General features: G+C 44.9%; 1 protein-coding gene across 5 annotated transcripts in view; it reads right to left on the bottom strand.

Moving 5' to 3' along the window:
• LOC122915940 (serine/threonine-protein phosphatase 4 regulatory subunit 1-like) overlaps positions 1-21,394 on the bottom strand; it is an 80,308-nt gene that overhangs the window by 30,781 nt on the left and 28,133 nt on the right. For all 5 annotated transcript variants that reach the window (XR_006386108.1, XM_044262768.1, XM_044262767.1 and 2 more), the window contains 2 exons: positions 9,702-9,808; positions 8,260-8,402 (listed from right to left, as the gene is read on the bottom strand). Coding sequence is in view for 4 of the 5 variants with exons in the window: in XM_044262768.1 (XP_044118703.1) it covers positions 8,260-8,402; positions 9,702-9,808 (250 nt within the window). In the remaining variant the exon portion in view is untranslated. The remainder of the gene's footprint in view (positions 1-8,259; positions 8,403-9,701; positions 9,809-21,394) is intronic.

Here is a 21,394-nt window from a genome sequence, read left to right as displayed (position 1 = left end):
CTGGCTCCTACCATCCCTCTCCTCTCCGGCCCAACATCCTCTTCCCCGGAACCCCTTTCTGGTCATGTCCCCCACCTGTCCTCCAACAGTGCCCCCACTTTGCCTCACGGCCCAAACCCCAGATTTCCGCACAGATGCCCGCACACACGACCACAGAAGGCCGCGGGGCAGGGCCCAGACACGAGGCCCAGTGAGGCAGGCCTCAGAAGCCTCCTCGGTCCAGAGAGGAGGGGCGAGCAAGCACCAGTACTTAGAGGAACACCAAGAAGCTGGACAGAGAACTCATCTGGGAGGGAGAACACAGGAAACAGCCACCCACAGAGCAAGGGGTGGGAGAGGACACTGAAGCCAGGAAGAGCCCTGGGGCCCAGGCAGAGCACGCAGAGTGGCAGGTGAGCAGACGGCAGTTCCAGAAGCAGCCTCAGAGGCGCTCAGACAGGGAAGCTTCCAAATAAGCGACAAGATGAAAACGGCACTTTAGAAAGAAAGCTCGTTGAGGTAGTGGTGCTCCCAGTCAACTAGAGGCAACGAAAGGCAGGTCAGCCAGGTAGCCGCCGCGACAGCCTCAGCGGGAGGGGCAGGCAGGGAGAGGTGATGCCGCGGCATCGCCAGGCTGGGGTCACAGGATGCGGTGCAGTGTCCAACCAAAGTCCCCAATAACCAGGAGATGTCAGACACTTACTGAGCTTTCTGGTACATGCAGGAGCAAAGAACATGCGAGAAGCAGAGCCTAAGAGGGCCAGATTCATCGGCCGCCTTGCCACGTGACCCAATCCCGGGTGGCAGCTGAGGACACCAGTGGGCAGCAGCACAGTGAGGGCAAAGCCGTAAGGGTGGGGGGCCGGTCCTCAGCAGAGGACGTGGAGCAGAATGTCAAAGGCAGTCAGAAGCCTGCGGAGGACGGCAGGATGAAGGGCGGACCCCACAAGTTCTGTGTACCTCCAATCTTCGGAATCTCTGAATGTGACTTCTGTGGCAAAAGGGTCTCTGTGATGTGACTGGGGTCATGTTAAGGACCTGGAGCTCATCCACAGGATTACCAGGGTGACCCTAAGGACAATCTTCTAAGTGTCCTTCTACAAGAAAGGCAAGGGGAGAAGACAGACAGAAGAGGAAGAGGCCACAGGAGAACAGAGGCAGAGGCTGGGGCACCGCAGCTGGAAGCCAAGCGGGCCCACACCTCCAGAAGCTGGGAGGGGATAGGAACAGATTCTCCCCTGAAGCCTCCAGAATGAGTGTGACCCAGATGAGACCTTGATCTTGGACTTCCAGCCTCCACATCCGGGAGAGAATAAATGTCTCCTGTTCGAAGCCCCCCAGCTTGTGGTGCTTGGTTATGGCTGTCCCTGGGAACTGTTGCAGCAAGCCAAGAAAGGGGAGAGGACGATGGGCCCAAAGATACGAGATGAGCCCTGGAGCCCTGGGACAAGTCGGGGGACATTGCCTCAGATGACCCAGGGGAGGCTGAAGGGCCAGCTGGGGTGGGGCAGGGCCAGGGCCTCCGGGGCTTACTCCAGGGCATGGGGGAGCCTCGAGGGCTGGAAAGCAGAGGCGTGACAAAAGCACACACAGCTTTTGTGAGGGTGACAGTTTAGAAGCCTCAAGTGGCTCTGAAAGCTGCGAGGGCAGGCGAGGGGCTCCTGGGCAGAGAGGCTCTGGCCGACGCAAGGGTTTCGGGGGGTGGGGCCCATTAAGGAGAGGGAAGGCTTAAGAGATGCTGCCAAAGAGAACTGATGCTTTTTCTGCATCAATTGAGAGGACCATCACTAGAGACGGTCCCGGAAAACCAAACATGACCCTGGGCTCTTTGCCTTAGGCCACCAATCACCAAACGCAAGAAAAGGAGAAGGAAGACTAAAGGCCTGGGGTGGGTGTCTGAGTTGGGAGCCCAACACCACGCCACAGGAGGCCTCCGGAGAGCGGCCAGGGAGCGGGGCTGACTCATGAGCTCCAGGGTCTGGGGACAGCCTTGGGCATGTGGCTCTGCTCAGGCCTCCAGGAGCAGATGAGAAAACCAAAGGAATCCTGGCACTTTAAAAAAAAAAAGGTTGGGACGGGGTGGGGGTGGGGGGACCAGACCACATCCTGAAGGGCAGGCAAGGACCTGGGCCTGGGCTGGAGCCTGGGGAAGAACACGCCAGCAGGAAGGGAAGGGGTGTGTGGGGGGCGGACACTTGGGTTGCCCACAGGAGACCCTGCCGTGTTTCCAGGATGCACCCCATCTGCATCCTGCAGTCACTAGTGGGGGCTCCAGGGCCAGCGCCGGAGGGCTGAGGCTAGGCTTCGTGTCTACAGACGTGCAAGGTGGCAGTCCCACCTGCCAGGGCAGCTGTGGAGTGACACAAACTACAGACATAAAAGGCTCAGAACAGTGTGTGGGGTGGGGGTGCCTGGGGGGCCCAGTCAGTGAAGCATCTGCCTTCAGCTCAGGTCATGACTCCTGTGTCCCGGGATGGAGCCCCATGTCCAGGCTCCCTGCTCAGCGGGGCTCCTGCTCCTCCCTCCCCGTTCTCAAGCTCTTGCACAAACAAAACCTTAAAAAAAAAAGAACAGTGTGTGGGGTCCCGTCTCCCCCAGATGAATCCTGATTTACCAGGACTAAAATCATAGGACTAGTTACCAAGAGCGCGATGTAAGAGGTAAGACGATCCCAACGCACACGGACCTGACGCTGAGTTCCAGGAGGAACAGAGAACACATCCCCGGCACCTGTGCATCCCATCGGTGGGAGAGAAACACTAAATGTCTAGGATGCAGCCAAGAAAGTTTTCTTCAAAGACCCAAAAGTCGTTAATGGTGACAAATGGTGCAAAAAAAAAAAATCAAGTAAAGGCAAAAAAGAAGTCACTGTATAGCCAAATAAATTGTGGAAAGCGTATAAATGCGATACCATCACACAGTTAAAATGAATGACCATGAGCTCTCGGGATCGATGTAGATAGATCTTAAAAAGAGAGGGATAAAAGCACGCGGCAGAATGGAAAGTACAGTCTGACGCCATTTATATAAGGTTTTAAAGCACCTAAAACGAGACACTCTTATTCAGGGTCACTTACGCAAGTGGTGGGACTATAAAACTCCGGATGGGAAGGACACCCGGGGGCTCGGGGTAGCGGTTTCCTCCAGAAGGGGAGGGAGGGAGAAGAACCGCATGGTGAGGGCATGGCACAGTCTTAGCCGGATCTGCAACCCATTCAGAAAAAATTAAATTGGTGTATTACAAAAGTTTAACATTTCTTGAGTGAGTGTAGTAGGTATATGGGTGTTCATTTCACAATCCTCCAGTGTGATGAAAACATTTCGTGGTGTTTTAAAAATCAAAACTATCTCTGAGGAAAAAAAAAAAAAAAACCCACCAGATCTCCCAGTGAGAAGAGCAAAGTCCACAGCGGGACACCTCTCGGAGGCTACAGGGGACCACCGGCTGCTGTGCGGTAAGCCGCCGCCTGGCCGGGGTCCTACACCGGGAGCCCACGCCCACCAGAAGCTACAGAGCGCCCTTCCTCAAGAAGCCTGGCAACAGGGAAGGGGGCGGCGGGGCACTCGGGGTGGAGGCCGGGCACAGAGGTTGAGGGAGAGGGAGGCACGATGAAAATCGAAAGAGAAAAGCCAACGAGAGAGACTAGGAAAAACAAGCCAGCCTTGAGATAAGAGGATAGGAAAGAAGACGGAAAGGAAGGCATCGCCCTGAAGAGGGCCTGGGACCCCCGTGTCCTGTGAGACAGAAGGCAAGTCGCTCAGGACATCTGCAGAAACATGGTCTCACTGGCAAATGGGACAGAGGACGGCTGCCTCGGTCCCACAGGGCGCTCCTAGAACACGAGCAGGTACCAGGCCCCGGGCTCGGTCACAGAGATCATCAAGTGAGACACAGCTCCTAGGGTCAGTGCTCAGAGTCTAACATGGGAAAGTACTAGTCATGACATCCAGAAGAGCCTAGGCGGTCCCAACACATTCACCAGATGAGCCCGGGGAAACCGGGGCGGCCTGCCAGGCTCCCGCGTAGCTCATGGTGCCCCAACACACACACCTGCACCTCGGCCCCGTGCCTCTCAAACAAAGGGGAGCGAACGTGCATGCCCACACTTCACAGGGCACTTAGGGAGAGTAAACAAGAAAATCCTCGCTAATCCTGGAGCCGGGAAGGTCACACCCTGCAAACTCCGGCAGCCCAAGCTGTCAGCAGTACCAGCAACCATGGTCGTGTGGTCACTATGGCGCCTGATGCTGTGGCTTCTTACCCACCGTGAGTCCCTGTGAGGCGCGCTGGCCCTGAAGAGCACTGATGACTGGCACGGGGAGGCCAGCGCCGCAGCTGCTCGGCCAACCTGACAGAACCACTCCCACAGGCAAAAGAATCTGAGCCTTGGCCGAATGCGGCATCCGACCTCCTCGGGGACCCTGGGCACCCCCACAAGGAGGAGGTCTGGAAGGGCTGGCCTCGGTTAAAGGGAGGAGAGATGGGCAGGAGGAGAGGAGAGGCATCTGGAAGGAGCAAGACCGCCAACATGGACAGAAGGCACAGATGTGATGGCCTCACCGCAGGACCGGGACAGGCGGCCCACAAAGGAGTCAGCTATGTCTGAAGGCATTAGAGTCTGAAGGAAGATCGGGCTCTGCCATATTTCTGTGTTTAAAGGTGACAGGAATGGAGAAGAGTTCTGTTTATATTATGGAAACAAAGGACACCTGGCAAGGTCCAGCTGGGCGTTGGGGGCAGGAGAAGGGAGGATACTGATGGCCCCTGGCTGGGCTCCAGGGAACCGAAGGGAGTATGCGGCGGATGCACTTGTTGAGAGAGCGGATGAAGACAGAAGGCCTCTATTTTCTCACTGAAGCAAAAGGCAAGGTCACCAGTTTGGTGCACGACAGGCCAAGATGGAGAGGCTTGATGACAGTGGCAAAGGTCTGAAAGAGCTGCCTTGGATAATGTAAGACCAGCTGAGGAGGGACGGATGGAAGGGTCGGCAGGCAACACTGAGAGTCCGGCTGCAATCAGAATCCGTAAATCTGCGGTGGCAGCAACCCCCAAGCCCCCCTCCCCACCAACCTGGCTTCCGGGATGTGGGAGTCTGTGGGCTGTGACTGGGCCGGCAGGTGGAGGCAGAGTGGCGGAGGCACCGTCAAAAGGACAAAAATCAGGGGTGCGGATGGGGAGGCTGCCAGAAAGGGAAGGCTGAGTGTGGGGGCAGCCAAAGCGGAAAAGGAAATGAAGGCAGGAGGATAAGGGTAGGTGGGAGCCACGGGCCCCTGGGACCAGAAGGCTCAGGGTCGTGGCAGAGCAAGGAGAGACAGGAGAGCGCCCAGGGCCCAAATCACAGTTCCAGCCTCTCCCCTTCTGGAACCAAATAAATGGCAATGATATATGTAAAAGGTCAAGGAAATGTCAAGTTCTTTGACCCAGTGCAATCTCATCTTCAAGAACATATCCAAAGGAAAAAGAACAGCCAGTGGAAGAACATAACCGCAACCGTTATAATGCTCAGTGCATCCACTGCCCCGAAAGGCTGAACGAAAGCGGAGCATTCAACACAAGTAAAAATACGAAGATTATGAAGATGTACAATGTCTACTGCACACCGGTGAGCTTTCTGGGGCAGGAAATCTGTCCTACTCATGTCTTTATCCCCGGCACAAAGCACCACACTTGGTTGGTAATAGGCCTTCAGAAGCCGAAGAGTAAATGAATGAATGGGAGAAACTGCATCCCATTATGATTAGACGCATGCAGGACAAAACGGAAGCACCTGAGGAAGAAAATGCAAAAATAATCTAAATACTGGCATTAGGAGAGCAGAACAGAAGGACTTTGCTCCTCATCTGAGCGCTACCTTCAATCATGTCACGGGGTAACACTTACAGCATTTGCTCTTTAAAAACGCTCGATTGAGAGAGACAAGCTGAAACTGCAGAACTTCTCGGAAACAATAATGAAAACTTGGCATATCATTAAAAATTATAAATATAGGGGCAACCAGGTATCTCAGTCAAACATTCAAATCTTGATTTCAGCTCCAGTCATGACCTCAGGGTCTTGAAATTGGGCCCCACGTCCCACTCCATGCTGGCTGTGGAGCATGCTTGGGATTCTCCCGCTCTCCCTCTCCCTTTTCTCCTCCCCCTGCATCGTGCTCTCTCCCATTCTCTCTCTCTCTCGCTAAAAAAAAAAAAAAAATTATAAATACAAGGTTTGCCTTTGTGCAAATCCATTCCCGCAGTAACTCACAGCCTGCAAAGGCTACTTGTGGCAACGATTTTCAAGTGACAAAAGAGTAGAAATAACCAAATGTCTATGAGTGAGCTTCGCTACCTCTCCCCGGAGAGTACCCTGCTGCTGGGGAAAGGGATGAGGAAGCTTTGCCATGCCTGCTTCAGACTGATCTGCAGAATACTCTGGACAGCGGGGAAAGCGAGGGACGGCATCATGAGCAGCGCGCCACTTGAACCTGAGAAAGTGACAAGGGGGCGCAGGACACAAGGACATGTGCATACGCTTCAAGTTATCCGTGCATATTTTTTAAAGGGAAGAATAATCCAAAACCCGGAAAAAATGGCAATCTATAGGGGAGGGAAGGAACAGACAGGGGAGGCAGGGATGGAAGTCAGATTTTTCTTTTCTTTTCTTTTTTAAAAGATTGCATCTATTTATTTTAGGGGAGGGAGAGGGAGAGAGAAAGAGTCTCAAGCACACTCTGCACAGAGCACGCAGGGCCCACCACGGGGCTCAGTCTCACAGTCCTGAGACCCTGACCTGAGCTGAAACCAAGAGCCAGACACTTAACCCGCAGAACCCCCCAGGCTCCCTGGAAGTCAGATTTTTCTGAATGTACTTTAACAGTTTTGACTTGGAATTATGTGAAAACATTTTAAATAATTATAAGTCTAAATTAAATCAAAATGTAAAAGCTAAAGCAATTCCTAAAAATAAAAAATAAATGAGTCTCACTGTGGATCAAGTTGGCAACTTAGGCACAAAGAGAAGGGTTAATACAAGTGACTTTGAAACACAATCTCATTAATATTAATGTTAATGACTGTGCATCTCTAGTGGGAGATAGCCCAAAAACAGAAAGAACGTTAAAGAAATCCGAAACTATATTCAGTTATCCTGCTATACTCTTAATAATCATATTGTCAGCAATCACACTGGTACTTTTATTTTGGACACACACACAGAGACACATTAATGCCCTTATGAAGCAAGATTTATACTATGTAAAAACAAAAAGTTATGAATATAAAATCAAATTAAGTAAAAGCTCCACAATCCTTCATGTGATTTTGGAAATACCAATACAAACTCTTGGTGAGGAATTCTGTACTCAACAGATAAGGCTGACGCAACCCAAACACAACCCAGCCCCTCACACAGCTTTCATGCTTCCTGATCTGACGCAGCAAGAAAACACAACAGCACCAAAAAAGGATTCTCACTGTACTACACAAAACTCTGAACCTGACCACGCCTCTAGACTTAACTAGCAGTTCAGAGGAAGTACTGGGAACAGAGGAACATTTCAAACCACACTACGGGGATGTGATCGGCCAGATCCCAAATGCGGGGACTCCTACAGACTAATGACCTAGTTTCCTAGAGCAAGGGAGTAAACGGAGGGATGAACAATTATAAATTAAGAGAGATTTAAAAGGTACATCAACCAAATCCAGTATGTGGACCTCATGTGCATTCTGATTTAAAGAGACTGCCTGTAAACAACCAGATTTCTGAGAAATGTGGAAAAATTTCAACAATGACTCAAGATTAAATGATACTAAGGATCTATTGATAATTTTTATCCATGAGCTACTGGGATTGCTATTATGTATTTTAAAAAGTGTCTGTACTTCTCTGAGAGAAATACTAAAGCATTTACAGCTACAAAGACATGGTATCTGGGAAATGCTTTTATCCGGGTTGGATGAGCTCAAGATAAATGAAAACAAATTGGTCGAATGTTAATGACTGTCGACTCTGGGTGTATTCATTCGGACATGGACACTCATTCTAACAGTCTCTCTACTGCCCTGTGTTTGAAAATTTCCATAAGAAAAGGTTAAAAAAAATAAGAAAGAAATCTCTCATGATACTAAGAGTGAATGCTGTCTGTCTGCCTGCGTAACTGAGGAACCCGGCACAAACAGATCTTTTGTTCTCGAATCGCTTAACTCTGAGAAGCTGTTCTCGGAATTATGGATCTCAGCTAAAATAAGACTAAAAGGAATTTGCTGCACAGATCTTCAGGACCCAGTTTTTCACACCTGGTTGTTGGGATCCGTGAGGTACCTCACTACAATCGGGGTGAGATACTCAGAGAGCACCACTGGAAAATCTGATCTGCTTTCTTGTAAAAAAACAGCAATAGGAGGAATCTGCTCCATCAGCTCGGTCCGCACCGTGGGCTCTGCAGCAATAAAAAATCGGAAAAGAATTATATGAGAATAAGCCAAGCACCTTACAGAGTATAGAGGGATAGTTTCTAGCTTTTCTTACTAAAATACTTCATCAAGGAAATTAGACAAATGCAGTTTAAAAATCATTTCCCATTTAGAGTATTTATGCTACAGACAGGCTTAAAAAGCTAATAAGCTATCTGGCAATATAAAAACATAAAAGGAAGAGAGAATGACAACTCTATTATAACAAGCCATATATAAATCGAGGAGGGAGCAAGAAGTCTGCGTGCTGGGCCAGCGTCCAAAAGCCATTACAACTAATGGCATATATGCCAGACCTATGGGTTGTGCTTATTTAAATTCCAGCCAGAATGTATACATTATAAATAATTCTTTCATAAATGCACTCCCTCACAATCCACGCATCCCAATTATTTCTAAGGCAAAGCATTAAACAAAAGAGTGGCTCTAGCTCCAATACACCACATTAAATTTAACACAAATATATAATTGCTTCAGCACTGTAAATGGTGACTCATTTACAAAGAGAATCCATTTAAGGACTCAAAACATCCACTCGGGCCTTCTAAAAGCATTGTGTCATATTCATATGAATATTTTAAATGAACACGGAGCTATGCGGAAGGCTTATTTTTCCTATTTTCAGTTAAAATGATCAAATTCTAAAGCAACCGTAAGATTCCCAAAACTTTCTGAAGCTGTTCACCAATCATTACAAATCAGGGCGGGGGGGGGGCGCGGGTGTGTGAGGGCAGCAGGCAGCTGTCTGTACAAGCAGCCCCCAAAACACTCATCTCCCCCCTCTTTCCCCCGTGTGTGGGGGAGGAGAGCAGGGGAGGGACATCTTCCTGTCTCCCGCACAGCGGTGCGCTTCTCTCCCAGGACAGCAATCACGGAGAGGTAGAAAGAGAAAGAAAAATCAAGATTAGCCTACAAAGATCATAGGTGAGGGAAACTAATGACTGGGCTTGTTCTAATCCAAAAGACTTCTTTTGATTTGGTATTTCTTAGCAACCAACAGGCTGGCAAAACTCATGAACTACAAAGGCCTTAACTGCCGGCATAGATAGCATTCATGGCCATTAGTCATTCTAATTTTCTAAAACTAAGGATAATTTGATCCCAAATAAGACACCCATTCTTCATGACAAAAGCCATTCGTGCTTAGACACTGCTTAAAAAGTATTGATGAACCCCCCAGGTCTTCTTTTTAACTATCATTGGTTATACATAATTTATTGGAAATACACAAGTAAAAAATAAAAGTATACAACCCTCGTACAAACCTGTGTCTTCTGCCAATCGGACCACGATCTCCATTACTGTTAAGAAGTCCTCCTCATTGTTACTGAAGTCCCGGAGGACATCCAGCAGCCCTCTGGCAACAATCTGACTGTGAAGACAGGACATGATCCACAGTCACATCGGCAACACGGACCGCCACTGTGCTAATTACAAGCATCATGTCAAGAGCAGGTAATGAAATCAGGGAACAAAGGAAAGTCAGCAACTTCCGTCCAGGGGAGGAGAGGCCATCAGGGAACATCCAGAGATGGTCGGGACAATGTCAGTCACCATCCTACAGGAACCAGACTCATACCCTCCAGCCTGATGGTCACCGGAGGTTGAAACTGTCCACTTGGCACTAGAGAAAACCCTTTTTCTCCATTTCTAATTGATTCTTCAGGCCCAGATAGACTCAGAACAGAGGCCCCATGACAGTGGCAGGGGATCAAGTGACCAAAACTGCAAAAGGAAAAGGTCCAAAGAGCCATCCTGATGGCTACCTCAATCTCGAATGGCCTCTACCCACTAGATGTCAGAAAATTCCCCTGGTTGCCCCTCACCCCATAACAGGACAACTAAAAATCTAGACCTTGCCACAGGTCCACTGGGAGCAAAATCAACCCTGGTTGGGAACCATCTCATTAGAAGATTAAAGGTGCAAAGGGAAACCTCTGTATTAGCTTTGCAACTCTTCTATCAATCTAAAATTGCTTCAAAATAAACTTTAAAGACAAAAGAAAACCAAAGATCAAAAGAATAAAGAAGAAGTCAAGAAGAGGTACTACTATACCCACTAGAAGAACTAAAATTACGGGGCACCTGGCTGGCTCAGCAGGTGGAGCATCTGACTTTTTATCTCAGAGTCATGAGTTAGAGCCCCACACTGGGCGTGGAGCCTAATTAAAATAAAATCTTAAAAAAGAAAAAATAACTAAAATGATAATAATAATACCTATGCTAGCAAAGATCAGACAACAGGAACCCACAGACATTGTTGGCAGGAATGCAAAATAGCACCGTAATTTAGAAAACAGCTGGCAGTTTCTCAGGAAGCTAAGTATACATTTATCATTCAACCGAGCAATTCCCTCTTAGGTATCTACCCAAGTGGAATGAAACTTTTGTCCACACACAGACTGGTACACAAATGTTCATATTAGCATGATGCACAACAGCCACGAAATGGAAAAGGACTCCATGTACCTCGACTGGGGAGCACAGACACAGGTCTCCAACTATACATAAAATGGAATATGACTCAGCACTAAAAGGGAACCCTACGGGTAACAACGGGGATGCACTTTCAAATGTATTTTACTAAGAAAAAGAAGCCACAGAGAAAAGACAACATACCAGAGGATTCCATTTATATGAAATTCTAGAAGATGCAAAACATTAGCCTCCAGAAACAAATCAATGGTTGCCTGGTCCACAGTGAGGAGGGAGCAAGGGGCTGCTGGCAAAGGGATGAACAAGGAAACACGGGAACTACAGCAAGTTCAAATGTGACTGCGGCTGAGGGCCTCATGGCTGTTTACATCTACCGAAACTCATCTCACTGGATGCTTTAGATGGGTGAATTTCACCGCATGAAAAATATGCCTCAGTAAAGCTGTTTTAAACAAAGACATTAATGAGGGGGAAAATCAGAGCGATCAGCAGTGGCTTAGAGTGGTGGCCTGGAGGCCTCAGGGCACAATGGTGGGTGGGGGGGTGGGCAGCACTCTGAAAGGCTTCTTGGAACAAATGGAGAGGAGGCCCTTCCTGCCTCCGTCTGCTCCTCTGAGCCTCTGACAACCCAGGGACATGACGAATCATTTCTGGCTATGCATCAGAATCGGCTGAAGTAAAAAACCCACCTTGATTTGCAGGAAGACTAGAAATGTGGAATTCAGAAAGGTAGTCTTTTCGGCCCAGCACACCACAGGAAGAAATCCATCAACCCAAGCCTGTCCACGGAGAGACTTATACCACCCCTGGGATGAAAGGTCGAGATGTGGCAGCCAGGACGTTTGGGAAAGACGGAAACAGACACTATAAAGTCCCTGATTACATTTCACTGGACCACATTCAGGTCGGCCTCCCCTGGGAAATCAAGCAACTAAGATCCCCAATCTGCTGGTAGGGCCAGAGAATGGATAGACAGATCTGCATCCAGCCTCAAGTGGTCACCAGGGACCTGCCCTCTTAAAGGAAAGTGAGGAGAGGGCTAAGAGAGGGCCCCTGAAGCAGGGAGGGACAAATCCCCCGCAGTGAATACAGAATGGGAGAGAGCTGACCACACAAACAAATCGCTGCTTTGGCACCCACACTCTGGAACACCTGGCTGCTTCCTGAAATGTCCTGGAGAGGCCACAGTGTATCCACTAAGCAGAGACCAGAAGCATCAGCTTCAGTACTTCTCATTGTCGGCTATGCTAATGAGAAGAAAGAAGGGAGAGCGGCTGCGCGTGACTGAGAAAAGCATTAGAAAGGCCACATGAGATCACGTGAGGGAAGCTCATAGCATGGTCCCTGGCCCACGGTAAGCCCCGTGGCATGTCAGCCATCAGCACTACAATATAAGCCAGGAACCGCAATCAAAATGTCTACCCAACAGGGGGGGCTTCAATAAATTACATCCGTGTAACAGTGTTCTACAGAGAAGCACCTGTAGATATGCTCTTAGAAAGATGCTCCTGAAAATTCATGTAAATGAAAAAACATGGTGAAGAATTTTCTATGCAGTATGAGCCCATTTCTTAACGCAAATTATACTGATGCATATATGTGCAATACATGGGGTCATATATACATACACTCATGCAGGGAAAAGTCTGGAAGCACATATTACCCTGGACTATAGGGCAGGAAGAAAGGAAACTCTCACTAGTTAAATTCTGAAATTGCTAAATGTTTCAAGTATGGGTTATTTTGTGAACTTTTTAAAGTATAAAGAGGATGGTTCAACTTTACATGGCAACGTTCCCTGGAAATCTTACCACGTAAGTTCCTCCTTGTGTCTTTGTCCCTTCCTTCCTTCCCACTCGCGCAGTCATTATCATGAGTTTAGCCCAATTAAGTAGCCCTAGACTCAGAGTGAGAGATGAGCAAGTTCCAGAGCCTGCCCTGAAGGGCACAGTTTAGAGCGTGACGTAGGCAAGAAAATTGAAGATGACGAACAGTGACAAGAGACTTAAGAGAGAGAAAATGTGGGGAAGCGAGGTGTGAGGATGAGCAGGAAGCGGGCAGAAGGACAAGGTGGGGGAGGACATTGGACCTAGACGCAGGAACGAGCAGACAAGTGCTTTAAGATAAGTGTGATTAATATGCTGAAGGTCTCTTGGAAGAGGCGGGCAAGCCTGGGCAGTTAAGGAATAGTGGAACGCTCTGTACTTTCTGCTCCATTTTTCTTGAAACCCAAAATCGCTCTCAAAATTAAAGTTTATTAATTAAATTTTTAAAAATGAAAGTGAAATAAAGATTGTTTCAGACAAAAGTGTGAAAATTCACAGAGAGCAGTCTTTGCTATCAAGAACTGTTAAAGAAGTCCTCACAGCAAAAGGATGCTGGGTGAAAACGGACATTTTGCAAAAAGAAATAAAAAGCACGAAAATGGTATAAATGATGGTAAATATAAAAAACATTTCTGTCATTTTAATCGCTTTAAAAGATAGCTGCCTATCTTCAGGAGATAAAGTAACAAGGTACTGTGGGATGTATAATGTTCGTGGAAATAAAATGCAGAAATACAACAGCACAGAAGATGGGGAAGAGGCCACAGAAGTCCACGGAAGCGTGCTCTGCACTCCTGGCACGTTCTCACACTGTACCCTGCGCTGTACGCACAGTGGCATCTTCTCATTTGAATATATGTTGTAATAAATTAGAGAAGCATATTGTAATCCCTAGAACAATAACAATTTTTTAAAGGGGACATAACTAATAAGCCATAGTGAAGATACACCGAATCCTAAAAAAGAAAAACAAAGTCCATGGGACAAAAAAAGTGATTCCTTTCTTTCAAATAATGAAATAATGAGTAATATGAGTAACAATGAAATAATAATGAAACAATGAATAATATGAGTAACAATGAAATAAAAATAGCAAGAAGAGTTGAATCAATAGAAAACAAACAGCAAGATGGTAGATGCAAACCAAACCATATCAACAGTCACTTCAAACATGCATGATACAGACATTAAAATGAAAAGGCAAAAAAAAAAAAAAAAGAAAAGAACAGGCAGAGATTGTGCAAGGGTAAATAAAGCAAGACCCACTTCTGTGCCTTCTATAAAACCACATTTTAAATGTGACATGGGCAGGTTAAAAGTAAAAGTATAGACAGATTACAATCAGTAATCAAAAGAAAACTGAGTATGTATATTAAATTCAGACAGCAAGCTTCAGAGAAGGAACAGTACTAGGGACAAAGAGGGACATTACACAGATACAGACAGATCAATTCGTTCAAGAAAACAAAAAAATACTAAACATATAAGCACCCAAGTTCAAAATATACAAAATAAACTGTTAGGATTGAAAAAATAGAAAAATCCAAAATTATAGTTGGAGATTCCAACATTCCTCTCTCAGTAAGTGACAGAACAAGTAGACAAAAAAACAAGAAAACAGAAGAGCCGAACAATGTTCTCAGCCAACTTGTCTTAATTGACATTTGTAAGATACCCTACCCAAAAATACCGGATACACATTCCCTCCAATTGTGCCTGGAACATTCACTTCCATAAAACAATTCCAAAAAATTAAAAAGAAGAGAAATAATACAAAGTATGTTCTCTGACCACAGAAGACTTAAACTCAGATTAAAATAACAGAAAGATAACTGGCAAATGCTCCAATATTTAGAAATTTAAAAAACTACTTCTAAATAACTCATTGGTCAAAGGAGAAATCATTATAGACATTAATAATACTTTATACTGAAAGGTAATAAAAATATTAATATCAGAATGTGGAGATGTACTTAACATAACACAGAAGTACTCACAGACTTAACAGCAATCTTACAATTTAAAATGCAGATGTTGGGGCACCTGGGTGGCTCAGTGGGTTAAGCCTCTGCCTTCAGCTCATGTCATGATCTCAGGGTCTTGGGATCTGCCCCGCATCAGGCTCTCTGCTCAGCAGGGAGCCTGCTTCCCCCTCTCTCTGCCTGCCTCTCTGCCTACCTGTAATCTCTCTCTGTCAAAATAAATAAATAAATAAATCTCAAAAAAAATTTTAAAAATTAAAAAAATAAAATGCAGATGATTTTAAAAGGCCAAAAAAATAGTTAAACATACCTCACAAGAAGAAAGAGAATACAACTGATTTCTCATCAAAAAAAGGAAATAATACAAATTAAGAGCAGAAATTACTGACCTAGAAAATAAACACAGAGCAGAGAATATCTAAGCCAAAACTTGACTCTTTAACAGAACTAATGTACTCGATAATCCTCTGGTAAGAATTATTCAGGGGGAAACAAAAGAAAAGGCACCAATAACCAATAACAGAGTAGAAAATGGGGCAATACTACAGATTGCACAGACAATAAAAAGAGAATTGCCATTTTCCAAAACATAATAACATAACGGATCTAAGCAATGATGATTTGTGACCACTAAAGTCATGAGAAGAAAGGCTGGTGGGGAATTTTATATTGAAAGAATCCAACACCTGCGCCCACTGCTCAGTATGAACATCTCCAAAAGTGGGAGACCCAGACATTGTTTCCTGATGTTTTGTGATGAGAACCATACAAAACAACACAAGAAGTATTGTTTTAAAAAAACAAAAAATTGAAGCAGAATCTAATCAAGTCTCCAAGTGTAACTTTCAGTTTACGGAAAATACAAAGAACAAAGGATTATGTTAAATTACGCCATGAGAATAACGGTCACCGAATCCAGAGTGTGGAAAATTCTACAATATTAGTGACCCTTTCAACAAACAGACAATATAGAGAGAAGATGAGAGGGAGAATCAATTAGGGATTAAAAGAGATTTAAGATCAAAAGGAAAAAAAAAACTATAAACAAAAAGAAGACTTAAGAGACACATATCCCTAATGAAATGTGTGGCTCTTATTTGGATCATGATTCAAACAAATCAACCAAAAAAAGGCATATCTGAGGCAATTAGGGAAAATTTAACACAGAGTGGTAGACTGGAAGGCATCATTATTAATTGGGTTGAGTCTGATAATGATACTGCAGTTAGATTTAAGTCTTTTTTTTTTTTAAGATTTTATTTATTTATTTGACAGACAGAGATCACAAGTAGGCAGAGAGGCAGACAGAGAGAGGAGGAAACAGGCTGCTGGCTGAGCAGAGAGCCCGATGTGGGGCTCGATCTCAGGACTCTGGGATCATGACCTGAGCCGAAGGCAAAGGCTTTAACCCACTGAGCCACTCAGGTACCCCAGATTTAAGTCTTTAGCTGGATAAAATGATATCCTGTTTTGGATATGCTTTCAAATACACCAGCAAAAAAGCACAAAACTTCTACAGAGAAAATGACCAACTTTTACTGGGAAATTAAAGAAAACCTACAAAAATAGAAAGATATACCATGTTTATGGATTGGAAGTCTAAATATTGTAAAGAGGGCAATACTCTCCAAACCAACCTATTCATTCAGTGCAAACCCAAGCAAAATCCTAATAGGTGAGAGCGTCTGGGTGGCTCAGCTGGTTAAGTGTTGGCCTTCAGCTCAGGGTCAGGATCCCAGGGTCCTGGGATGGAGCCCCACGTAGGGCTCCCTGCTTAGTGGGGAGCCTGCTTCTTCCTCTCCTGCTCCCCCCCCCCCCGCTTGTGTTTGTTCTCTCTCTAGGGCTCTCTCTCTCAAATAAATAAAACCCTGAAAGAAAGAAAGAGGCTGTTTTTAAAAATCCTAATAGTTGTTTTGTTTTGTTTTATTAGAATCTGATGAACAGATTTTAAAATTTATATGAAAATACAAAGGACCAAGAATAATAAATCACATCAAAGAAGAAAAACAAAGGGCAAATCTTGCTCACTCAGGTAAGCAAGACAGTGTGGTAGTGGCTAAGGGGGAGACAGACTATTGGAAGAAAAGACAGTCCAGACAAAGAGTATTATAGACTGGATTAAAACAGAGGTGGTACCCCAGAGTAATGGGGAAAAGACATAGTTTAGATAAGTGGTATTGTGACAATTGAGAAAATGAAGCTGGACCCCTTGCTTTCTTACAATGAACAAAAATTACTTTCGAATGGATTGTAGACCTAAATGTGAAAGAAAAAAAAAAGATAAAGCTTTTAAAGCAATATAAAACAGTATACTTATGATCTTGGGGTAGAGGAAAACATTTTAGAGAAGTTCCAAAGTGCACGAAGGATAAAGTAAAATGTTAATATATTTACATCAAAATGAATAGCTTCCGGTCACCAAAGAACACTGTAAAGAGAGATGAAACACAGGCCACAGGACGAAAGAAGATGTTTGCCATACGTAATTCACCAAGGTTTTAAAGCCAGAATATACAAAGAGTTCCTACAAGTCAATAATAAAAAAAAGAATCCAACTTCCCCATACCTACCAAAGAAAGATTTAAATGGGCACTTTACAAAAAAAAGAAAAAAAGGAAATACAAAGAAGAAATACAGGTGCCGGGGTGGCTCAGCGGGTTAAGCCTCTGCCTTCAGCTCAGGTCATGATCTCAGGGTCCTGGGATCAAGCCCCACATCGGGCTCTCTGCTCAACAGGGAGTCTGCTTCTCCCTCTCTCTGCCTACTTGTGATATTTCTCTCTGTCAAATAAATAAATAAAATCTTAAAAAAAAAAGAAAGAAAGAAATACAGATGCCCGGCAAACATATGAGAAGGTGTTCCAATTCATAAAGATGTGAATTAAAATCACAAAGCAGTACCGTTACATGCACCACCACACAGACTGGCTAGTATCTTAAAATCTGACAATACCAATTGGCAGATAAAATGTTGGGCAAAGGTGGGAGTGCACCAGTGTGCACCAGTGCGATCACTTTGGAAACTGGCACTGTCTCCTGAAGTAGAAGACAAGCATGTCTCATCACGCAGGAAGCCTCACCTGACTATGTGCCTGGAAGACATGTGGACTGATGTGTGCCCAGATATATATACTGGATTGTTCATAGCAGAGTTTTTAATAAGAGTAAGAAAACGTGAGTTACTCCAACAACAGAGAAAACGTCAGTATATTCAAACAACACTGTTACAAAATGAACAAACTCAAAACTACACAAAAAACCACAAAGTAACATACCCCATATGGTTTCACATAGTTCGAGTTCAGAAACTCGAACTTATTATTAACTTATTCTGTTTGGAAGTAGATTCTTAGGTGCTAAGACCAGAAACAAAATTAAGGATGTGATGAACATCAACATCCGAAGGCAGTCACCACGAGGCAGGGAGGGAGCAGTGGTCAGGAGGGTGGGGAGGGCACACGTCCAGAATGACCTCAGTAACGGCCGCGTGGGCAAGTGCCTCACAAAAACTCCTTACACCTGGCACGCCTGAGTGGCACAGATGGCTAAGCATCGGACTTCAGCTCAGGTCATGATCCCAGGGTCCTGGGATCGGGCTCCCAGCTCAGCAGGGCGCCTGCTTCTGCCTCTCCTTCTACTGTTCGTTCCCCTGCGTGTGCTCTCACTCTGACAAATACATACATAAAATCTGAAAATGAAACAAAACAAAAACAACCCTCCTTACATGTTACATCCAGTTATCTGTATGGGGTATATTTCATAACTTAAAAAGTTTTAAGTTGAAAAAAAGAGACAGTAAAGGAGAAAAGGCATCTAATAATCCCAATAGATGTAAAAGAAGCATTATATAAAATTTAGACCTCATTGAGGATTTTTAAAAACTCTTATTTATTCTATGTAATAAATCACTTGTGCTCTTCAAAACTGTCAAGAATATCATGAGAGGCAAAGAAAGGCTAAGAAACTGCTAGAGATTAAATGAGCCTAAAGAAACATAATAATCAAATGCAGCCCATGACGCTGGGTTAATTCTGCACCTAAAAACCAACCAAACAAACAAAAACCCTGACTTAGAGGAACTCTTGAGACCACTGGACAATCTGATTAAAACCTGCACATTAGAAGGGCCCCTGGGTGGCTCAGTCAGTTAAGCATCTGACTCTTGGCTTCAGCTCAGGTCACAATCTCAGGATCCTGGGATCAAGCTCGGCATCGGGCTCCACACTCAGTGCAGGGTCAGCTTGGGAATCTTGCCCTTTGCCCCTCCCCCGACTCACATGCTCTCTCGTGCTATCAAATGGAATAAATAAAATCTTTATTAAAAATTCTAGATATTAGGTAACAGTATTGAATCAAAGTTCAATTTCCTAACTCGGATTACTATACTGTGAGTCTATAAGTGAACGGCAATGTCCCCGTTAGACAAATGCACACGAGAGTCACCATAGAGAAAGCAACGTGATAGCTACACTTACTCTCAAATGGCTCAGAAAAAAATGTGAAAATAGAGAGAGAGTAAATGTTAATTCGAACATGGCAAAAGGTTGACAACTGCTGAATCTGAGTAAAAAATAGACAGGAATTCTACTACTCTTGAAACTTTTAAGTGTTAAGTTATTTTAAAAGTTTAAAAAAGGGGCCCCTGACTGGCTAAGTTGGTAGAGCATGAGTCCCTGGATCTCAGGGCTGTGAGTTCAAGCCCCACACTGGACATAGAGATTATGCAAAAAAATTTTTTAATTGTTTTAAATTAAGGGGCACCTGGGTGGCTCAGTCAGGTAAGCATCTGCCTTCAGCTAAGGTCACGTCTCGGGTCCTGGGATCAAGCCCTGCATCTGCTGCTAGGCCCTCTGCCCCTGCCCTTGCTTATGCATACTCTCTCACTCCCTCTCTCAAATGAATAAATGAAAGCTTTGAAAAAATTAAAAACTTTAATTAAAAAGATATAAAAATAATCTCTTAACAAGTTTGGAATATAACTCTTCCTAAGCTGATAAGATGTAGCTACTAAAAATGTAAAACATGATAGGAAAAGAAGAAATCAAAACACAACATCATACAGTACGCAGAAAACCCAAGAACCGGGGAAGTTATTAAAATTAATAAGTGAACTCAGTATAATCAATGGAGACAAAGTCAAAATATAAAAATCAATTCCATTTTCACATTATCAGCAGCAAACAGAATTTAAATTCTTAAAAAATGGTACCATTTACATTCATGTGGAAGATCAAATACCTAGAGCTAAATTGAAAAAGGTACAGAAGATCTCTACAACAGGAAACACACACACACAGACACAGAGAAATTAAAGCAAATCTTTTAAGAAATGGAAGGATTAGAAAACTAAATATTGTAAAGGTGTCTGTCAATACTTTAGAAATTGATTTATAGATGCAATGCGATTCCAATGAAAATCCAGCAGGTTTTTTTCCCCTAAAAGTTGAAGAACTGGTGCTAAAATGCATTTCGAAATGCAGAGTCAAGAACAGCCAAGATAATCTTGAAGAACAACAAAGTAGGAGGACTCACTCTATCCGATTCCTAGATTTTGACAATAAAGTTACAGTAATGAGGACAGGGTGGTCCAGACACAACGACAGATAAGCAGACCCAGGAAGCAGACGAGGATGTCCAGATATGGACACTTGCTTTAAGACCAAGGTGGTAAAGCAGAGCACAGATAAAAGGTAGAATTTTCAATAAATCGCACTGGGTCAAGTGCATAACACATGGAAGGAAATGAAACTTGACCCCTACCTCACATCATACACAAAGAAAGCAATTCCAGGGGGACTGCAGATCCAAATGTGAAAGGTCAAACAATAAAACTTCAAGAAGACAATATAAGGAAATACCTTTTTTTCCCTTTTCTTTTTAGGTAGGCTCACGCCCAGCATGGAGCCCAATCGGAGTTTAAACTCAGGACCCTGAGGTCAAGACCTGAGCTGAGATCAAGACTCAGATGCTTGACCGACTAAGTCCGCCTGGTGCCCCATAAGGAACTATCCTGATGGTCTTAAGGGAAGAGAACATTCCTTATACATGACAAGAAAGCACTAAGCATAACAGAAAAAGTTGAGAAACCATGAACCACATTTAAATTCAGAACTGCCCGTCAAAAGACATCACTCAGAGCACCGTGATTTCCCAATCTATAACACTGGCACAGTAAGCGGACTCACTCAGCAGCAGGGCCCGTGAGCCTTCTACAGTTCAAGAGACACAGACGGTAAGCAGACATGGAGTAGAGACTCAGCAAGCATCGTCCAGTATTCACAGACTGGTGTACTTAAGGAAAGATGCGAGGGAAGGCTGCAGGCGGCGAAGTCCGGAGGACAGTTCAGGACAAGAAACACACCAGGGCTTGTGGGTGGATGGAAAGGGAGTGCGTCACAGGCAAGACAGAAGAGGCAGAAGGCAGAAGGCATATCTGACGGAGGAATGGAGACCAGAAGAGATATACCTCCCTCTCTGAGGCAGGAGGGAAGAATGCCCTCAGACTTGGGTTGGGGCAGGCTGTCAGTGGAAAGAGATGTCTTCGCTTCTGCTTTCTTCATGACGGAAGAGTCAAGGTCACCCGTTGAAGACGCACGGTCTGAGGCTAGAGTAGAATCCTGCCAGCCCCATGAGGAGTGACAACACGACACAGCAGGATGGCTGCACCGGAGTCCCAGAGCACAGGACAGTCGAGAAACAGAACGAATGAGCAATG

Source organism: Neovison vison, chromosome 8, assembly GCF_020171115.1.
Source record: "Neovison vison isolate M4711 chromosome 8, ASM_NN_V1, whole genome shotgun sequence".
NCBI classification, from domain to species: domain Eukaryota; kingdom Metazoa; phylum Chordata; class Mammalia; order Carnivora; family Mustelidae; genus Neogale; species Neogale vison.
This window is presented reverse-complemented; position numbering and strand designations above follow the sequence as displayed.